Below are 8449 nucleotides of genomic sequence, written 5' to 3' on the forward strand. Positions count from 1 at the left end.
TTAACCAATCAGAAGCTTCCAAGGCCATGACATCATCATCTGGGCTTTCACAAACAGTTTGAAGGATCTTAGTGGATGTAAACTTCTGACTTTGAAGAAAGTCATAAAAAAACTCTCTCTCTCATTATTCTGGTGGTTAGTCAATAGAACTAATGTTGGTGATCCTGGCTGAGCTGAAACAGGAAACGTTTAGTCTGGTTTAATGTCAGATGGGTTGATGTCTCTTTATTCAGTGGATGTAAACGTCTGGTTTCAGGTTGGAAACGAAATCACAAAAGTAGTCCATATTAACTACGCTGCTACCTCAGATATTTCACTCGATCTCCATTTTATAAACGTGTCAGAAAGTTAAATTCTTAACTGTGTGATAATTCATGTTCTGAGCACAACGTCCTCTATATCAGACCTAATGTTCACAGTAGTAAGACTGCAGAGAACATGGACCATAGCTGGAGACAGGACTTCAGTGCTGTCTTGGACTGCCTCATAGGGTGGAATGTTTTTATGCCGTGCACACACACTACACGTGCACACTATCTCGGGTACTATATCAATCACACTAACTCTCCAGCTTAGTTTGTTGCACAGTATTTGGTGTGCACATGCTGATCAGTCATTTAAAGTGTGAGTTCAAGTATTAGCTGATATGATATTTAAGCTTTCACAGTCCTACCTGTGTCCTCCACCTTGAGTGCTGCCACCTGCCTTGTCATGTCCTCCACCTTTTCAGTGGGCCGTGGGATGCAGATTGGATTTCTTATGTGCTGTGTTGTTTGTGTTAAAGGGCTCAAACTGCTGTGTCTCACCTGGTGCGATGGTGGGTGGTGGTCCAGAGTCCTGTACAGCAGTCCACTCCACCAGGAAGCCTCGTCCTCCCACCACTGAGTCAGACCGGAACTGCAGGGTGACACTGCTTCCTGCACTTCTCACAGTATGGGGAAGGGTCAAACCACAGAAGGTCCCAATAGGGTAGAAATCAACGGTAGGGCCGTCAAATATCTGAAGAGGAACAAGGATAGACAGCAAAGTGGTCTTCAGCAAATACAGCAGAAACCAGGAGTTTACATCCACCGTATGAAAAGACATCCAACCTTCTGCTTCTCACTGTCTGACATTAAACCAGACTGAACTCTTCCTGTTTCAGCTCAGTCAGGATCACCTACATTTATATTTGCCAAATGCCAGAATAAGGAGAGAGAGGATTTTTTGTTCCTTTCTTCTGAGTCAGAAGTTTCCATCCATCTCCTCAGTATCTGCTAGCGTTGCCTTTAAACTGCATGACTTGGGTCAAACATTCTGGGTTTCCTTTCAGTACTCTGAGTTCTGGCCCATTCCTACAGCCGCCTTTCTCTGTCTGCAGTCACTGTGTGGTCTCAGCAATCCCACCGGCAGCATCTACAAACTGTAATCTGTCTTTTCTATGGTTCTTCTGGAGTGATGTCTTCTTCCTCTCTGAGCAGCCTTCCAGCCCATGTCGGTACAGGACTGGTTCCACTGTGGATAATGACTCTCTGACCAGCTTCAGCAGCATCTTTAGCTCTATCTAGGTCATTAGCTTCTGTTCTTGGGTTGATATGCACATTTCAACCAGAACACAGGGTGCATGGACCCCTCTGCAAACGGCTGCCTGCAGTCCAAATACAAAACCACATGGACTGTTCATAAGAACACCAGCTGCATACGCAACAGGAAAACTAAACGGATGCTTGTTTTCAGGAAAGGCTGTATGAGGAGATGCCCAGTCATTCATACCTTCATACCTTATCAATAAAAATGTTGTGATTGAAGTAACAGGGCTTTGGAAATACTCTAATAGTTGCATGCTTTCCATTAACACTGGATGAACACAGTGCTCCAGAAATCCTGTGCTAAAGCTGACCTCTGTGTTGGGATGGCAGCACAACACACATGGTCAGTAATCACTGACATGCTACTGTCACGGCCGTTGGCGCCGACTAGTGGCGGTACTCCCCCTCCCTCCTTTCCCTTCCTCCTTTTCCTGTAGGTGGGCGTGAGCGGCAGTGCAGGCGGCGCTGATGGGTTACACCTGTGCTTCATCTCCGTGCAATCAAGCTGAAGAGCCACACCTGGGTTTGACTCGCCACTTCACTCTCTCTGCCAGTACTTAAACCAGCTCCAAACCATCAGCAGACGCCGGACCGTGATCAACTGATAGTCAGTGTTTGTTCTAGCTCTCGTTTTGCTCTGTGGCTAACTGTCTCTCCGCTCCCCAGGACTCCACCAGCCAGCGTGTGTGCTCCTCCAACCACCCTCATCTTCTCCCTCCGTTCCCTGCTGGACTCCCTGTTGCCGTCTCCCTGGTTCCCCGTCCTCACCACCGTTCTGCTGCGCCGCCTGCCTTCCCCGCTCCCTCTCCGGTTTCCCTCAGCTAAGTTGTTAGCCGCTAGCTTCGTGTGCTTTAGTGTAGCTTCTAGATTCCTTGTTTGTCACTGAGCCTTATTTGCTTAGTCTCTTTTTGTTCCTCGTTCTAGCTTAGCTTTCGTTTTGTATATCCTTCTATAGTCTTTTGTTTGAGTTAGCTTCTTGCCTGCATTACCACTCGTGTAGTTTTAGTTTCGGGTTCCGAGTGCGTTTTTTGTTATCGTTAGTTTTAGTTTAGCATTCCTACTGTGGTTATACCACCAGCTTGGTGAGTCTTTCCCTTGCCCTGCTGTAAAATAAATTATTTTATTTTTACATCTGTCTCCTGTTGTCTTGTTGCTCTGCACGTGGGTCTGTGAACTGACCGTAACAGCTGCTATACTTAGCAGCTAAATCCTGTGAGGATCTTGTTAATTAAAGTCCCAGCCAGCTTTTCTGAGACAACAGGAGCCCTGTGTGTTTTAGGGTCAGGATGGGGGATGTGAGGGGCAATGCGACGGCGGCGTAGCAGAGCCCTGATGCGTACCGTCCTATGAATGGAACCACATGTACAGCTAACACGGAAACCATGAATGGTACTGTCACACCATGTGAACAGAAACATGGAGATGTCGGGCGAGGTGCTATGAAGCAGTGAAACTTTAAGGTTCCGTCCACTAATGGCTTCAGACTGACGGTTCCTTATTTCAGGTGTGTATCTGATCTACTGGAGAACACCTGATTTCCAAACAATGATTTGTTCGATGTCGATACAAAGTGAAGTGGCCAATGGATCGATATGAGCCGCTGTGACATCACAGTGCAGCTCAGGTCACTGGTTGTGGTTTCACAGTGTGCACAGACTCACTTTGAGCTGGTCATAGTAGCAGTCATACAGGTCCTCGATGTCCATGTCCAAGAAGCGGATCTGGATGTAGCGGTTTCCCTCCACAGTTATGGTCCAGCGGTAGTGGGCGTTATTTGGATAGATCCTAGGATACAGCGGTGACGCTATCTGACCAGACTCCCCCACCACATCAACACCGTACACTGAGGAACAGAGAGGAAGCTCAAGTCAGACTTCCTGTTCACTCTCAGTTGAAACTGTGTTTGATCTCATCTATTTCATTCATGTTTGGTTACTGAACAGATAAGCAGAGGTGCACAGAACACAGCCAGCATGTAATGAGGCATCAGAGACAGATCAGACTGTATGACTCCCACAGAAACTTCCTGTTTCCATCTGGTGCTGAGAAACAACAAACGGACCAGGCAATGACAAGAGCATGGTGTGATGCTGAGTTCCATTTGATTCTTCGTGACAACCAAAACACACATGTGCAGGAGTTTGAGACCCGACGGACCCAGAGCCACGTGTGTGACATCTGTCACAAATGTGCTGGTGAAGGACACCCAGCACCCACCTTTGTTTTTTGTAGGGTACTACCAAAAGGTGTTCTAGGCCTCAGCCAGAAACCAGGGCTGTGACTCCCTATGCACCTGTAGCCCCGACCTGTGTGCCTGCTGACGACCGTCTGGGAGGTGAACGTTCATAGAACTCACCGTTAAAGTTCTGTTAAGGTTTAAACGATCCATAACTAAGGGCACAGCTGCTCTGAACCACAGAACAGTCCATTCACCAGTTGGTGGCCCAGCTCAGCTCCACTCGCGCTTCCCTCTTTGATCCTTCGTGGACTAGCAGGGAACCCTGTCAGACACTTGGTACCGATGCAGCTATCACACTGGGCTTGCTAAAAACCGCTGTTAGGAAACCTGTGACACTATGGAGGTCCCCTTTGTCTTTACCTAAAGTCAGCGGCTGATCCTGTAGCGCAGCATCAGAGGAAGATCTGTCCATCATGTATTACCCATCCCTGATTTCTGTTTGGACTCTGGTCTATTCATGAATATTGTTCAGTTTTCAGTAGGTTTTTAACATCATTAAGAAAATTATTATTGACTTGACATCAAATATGAATCTAACTCTAGAATGTTCAGAAGCACTGTTGACACAGTTCCTGCTAAAGTCAGCAAGTGCCCCAGAAAAACAGGTGGTAGATGACTATGAAGAAGACTGCTGAATGGTGTTCATGCTCAGACACTCACAGTGTGAGAAGGTGGCTCTGAATCCTGCTCCGCTAATTGATGCATCGGAGACAAACTTAACCCACAGGACGTGACCAACCACAGAGGTGTAGTTGGAGGGGAGTGAGTTTTCACAGAAGCGACCAACTAAAGGCCCAGTGGAGCTGCCTTCTCTGATCTCCAGGTAGTCCTTCTGACAGCCAGAGTCTCCTTGAAGGTGAAACACACTGAGCAACACATGAGAAGGTGGTTACTGACATTCAGTGGTAGAAGCTCCTGCAAATAAGAAGTGCAGATTAATACATCTACATCAAATAGTGTAAAACATCAGATTATAAAGTGCTCAAACAGGGAATGTGCACCAGTCACCATGTGGACAGAACAGCCAAAGGTAAAAACCTGTGAGATCCACCATGAGTGTAAATGAGGAAACTCGTTAGCTGCTCCACAATGAGCAGCTTGCTCTCTAGGCTGGAATGAGTAGCTGTACCTGGAGAAGGTCTAACACATCATGCTATAGCATCGTACTGATGCTGTCTGCATAGCATACGATGCTACATCCTGGCCAACGTCGTTTCCAACCCGGTACATCCGGGACAAGCTCATGCTGAGCAGCAGTGCTGGTCTGGCTGTTGCAAACTACGCCATTCTCAGCATTATGCGAGCATTACATATCCATGTTCTGAACGGAAACGTACAGGAACATTCCCAAAATGGCCTTTGAAATGTTATCAGTTGTCCATCTTTTTTTAGCTTGTGAAGGGAATTTTCTTATTGATATTTCACATTTTTAAATCCATGAAATATGTTTTAAATATTTTAAATTTAAGTTCACTGTTTTAAAGAAAACTAACACAAAACAAACTTTGGGCTGTGAAAGCTAATTCCACGGCTGTCTCATATTTCGTATCCAGCCACACATGGGCACACAGTCACTCATCATGATGGCAGTTATATATATATATATACACATGTATATGATATCTGAGCAATTCAATGTGCTGAAGAAGTCTGTGGGACACTGCTGAAAGCCACTGGGTCATTTTATAAAATGCCACCAGTAACCCTTAAGTTTAGAATATTTGTGCTCGTATATGTTGTTCAGTGACTCACATAAATGAGAGCTGGACACGGTTTCCTGGAGAACTGGTGATGGTCCACACACATTCCACATTAGGTGGATAAGGATCTGGATAGTTAGGACTGTTAAATGCCCCGCTCTCCATCACCAGATCGCCTCCACAACCTGAGCAGAACAAGTGAGAACAACGTAGGTTTCTTGGTCGTTCTGTGAGCACTAATGTGTACGTACACAGTGATTTGAATTGTCAGGTATGTGGTGCTAGAGTTGTGCGCTTTATCCAGGACGTCTTACCGGAGATGGAGGCTGAGTAGGTCGCTCTGAATCCTGTTTTGGAGACCGACTCATCGGAGATGAAGTTGACCACCAAAGCGTTGCTGAAGGATGTCACTGGATGAGGTATGTCAGAGCCACAGTAGCGTCCTAAAAGACATGTTTAATCAGCTTTTAATTTGGACAGCACTAAATGCGACCTGTTTAACAAGTTGCTGACTCATTGCAAGACACATAATGCAGTTTAGAGCCAGAAATATTCCATTACATCACACAGTGAGGCTGTACAAGCCCACCACCTCTGTCCTGGGACTGCTCTGATCAGTGAGGAGAGCCAGAGCTGCTTGTTTCCTTGGACTGCAGTCGTGTACGCTGTTCTTCTTGGTTTGGTTACTCTCTACCTCCTCTGTCCCTCTTATTGCCCACTAAGGCCCAAACCCCAAATCATTATTAGTTACTGTTTTCTGGACTCCTTTTCAGTGGCTGCCTCCTGACTTAGCCGCTAGCCACTGCGTAGCTTTAGCCACTGGGAAAGAAGCTCATTTCCTGTATTTTGGCTTTGGATTGTGGTTCTTGTTCAGTTTTTGCCGGTTGTGAACTCTGCTAGAGAGACACGTCTGTCAGTAAGGGCATACGGCTAAAGTTAATTTTACTTTAGAAGCATGTGACAGGTCCTTCAGATAGCGTTAGCCACAGGCCCAACAGTTAGCCTCTCAGCGACAGCCTTAGCCCGGAGTCACTAGCAAGACAAGGCCGAGTTGCACTGACACCAACAACTGAATAATTTGGGTATTTTCAGTGCAGTGGGGAAACTGGCCACACTTGTAGAAGAATTTTGATGTCTTCCAACTTCAGCAACATGTTGCCTCCCCTCCAAACCCAGCTCCGGTCTGTCCCTGTCCGTAGCTTCATCGTTGATGGACGCTACGTGTCCGGTGTGACCGGCAGGTAGGCTGTCGGTGGGACTGCTGGGACCACACAGTGACGGCACACAGAGAAAGGCGGCTGTATCAAAGCCAAAGCAGTGCATTTAAATGATCAATAATTGGTTATTAAAAGGGCTGCAGGTGTCTCGGTGGTTAGCATCATNCAGCTCCCAGTCTGGGTTCTGGAGGCAGACACCCTCTGTGCTTTAAGGTCAGGATGAAAACGTTCCTCTGTGATGAAGCTGATAGTTAGAGCTGCTCAGGATCACCTGAACTGTTCCTCAGTGATGCTGCTGTAGCTTCAGACTGCCGGGGGATTCAGATGATGATGATCCTGGGTGTCCTCACCAGGACGCCAACCGGCGACCTTCTTGCTGTGAGGCGCCGGAGCTAACCACCGAGCCACCTTACAGCCCACTTGTATTCATAGTATACAGATTTTTCCATACATATGTTTACCTCGAGGTAGTCTCCTGTGCTGCATGCAGTTCCAGAGCCTTGAATGTGGAAGGGGCTTTGGAAGGTGACAGAAACCCTAAAGCCGGGTGTCACCATCACATGCCAGCTGCAGTCCAGACCAGGCAGGTAGTTCTGAGGGTAGTTGGGACTAGTCAGCACACCTCTGTCTACATGTAGTAATCCACCACAACCTGGAACGACAGGAGTTTTATGATTATTGTTGTTGTAGGGGAATGGCAGAGTCATGTAATCCCAAGATGGCGCCATACCTGCAGCAGCCACATTAATCTACTGCTCACTGACATGTCTGGAGCTATTCTTTTAGTAGATTAGTGAGATGAACCTTTATAGGATGACTATAAATTTGCTTTGGTGTACAACCTTTGGAGTAGGAGGCGTTAAATCCTTGGCCATTGACGTTGCTGTCTGAGGAGAAATGGATGAGCATGGAGTCTCCTGTGGAGTGGAGAGGACCTGGAGGATCTCTGCCACACACGGTGGCCAGCACCGGGGACTGGCTGCTTCCACCTGGGGACACCCACACAGAGAGAAAGTATAAAACGTCTGCGAGAGGATTCTCATGAGCTATGACTGCTCGGCTCAGGACGGGAAGGCACAGACGTTGAGGAGAAGATGGAACCTCCCATGTCTCCCAGGTCTTACAGCTACACTCTAGTAAGTCCAGTAATGATAAATCATAACGGGCTAGATAATGGGGAATGCCCTCACACAAGCTTTCCTGAAAATTAGCATGTGCAGAGGGGTCTGCATGGCATTTACATCACATGGACCCTTGTGGAGACACAGGAAGCACAAAGTGGCCTCAGCTCATGATCGTTTGTGTCATCTGGTTTAATTGTGTTGTCAGAAAAGACAGAGGCCTCCTGCTGTCTCCTTCTGTAACAAGTGCTACTTTCAAACGTCTCATTTTTTCTACCTAATAAGCAGAGTTTAGAGAGAAAACTGCTAGCAAGCATAAAAATACTTGGTTAAATACTTAGTGAAAATTCTTTAATTATATGTGGAGAATGGAGGAAATCAGGTCTGTGCTCTCTTTTAAGGCACTTCTTAAAACACATTTTTATCGGAGAGCTTTTCCTGATTTTATTGACCCTTTAAGCCCTGAGCTATTTTTCAGGCCTTTGCTCGAAAATTACATACCCATAATAAAAACAGTATATCTCTGCAACCACAAGGTCTATTTGAATAATTCTTGTGTCATAATAAAAGGAACACTTGTAAGATTTGTTCAGATGTGTAAATT

General features: G+C 46.4%; 1 protein-coding gene across 1 annotated transcript in view; it reads right to left on the reverse strand.

Annotated features, from left to right (window-relative positions):
* cubn (cubilin (intrinsic factor-cobalamin receptor)) overlaps positions 1–8449 on the reverse strand; it is an 88336-nt gene that overhangs the window by 43980 nt on the left and 35907 nt on the right. The window contains exons 35-39 of the mRNA XM_008291943.1: positions 5822–5950; positions 5560–5692; positions 4468–4673; positions 3230–3411; positions 807–999 (exon numbers count right to left, since the gene is read on the reverse strand). Coding sequence (XP_008290165.1) covers positions 807–999; positions 3230–3411; positions 4468–4673; positions 5560–5692; positions 5822–5950 — 843 coding nt within the window. The remainder of the gene's footprint in view (positions 1–806; positions 1000–3229; positions 3412–4467; positions 4674–5559; positions 5693–5821; positions 5951–8449) is intronic.

This window comes from Stegastes partitus, unplaced genomic scaffold (genome assembly GCF_000690725.1).
Source record: "Stegastes partitus isolate 25-593 unplaced genomic scaffold, Stegastes_partitus-1.0.2 Scaffold771, whole genome shotgun sequence".
In the NCBI taxonomy this organism is placed as follows: Eukaryota; Metazoa; Chordata; class Actinopteri; family Pomacentridae; genus Stegastes; species Stegastes partitus.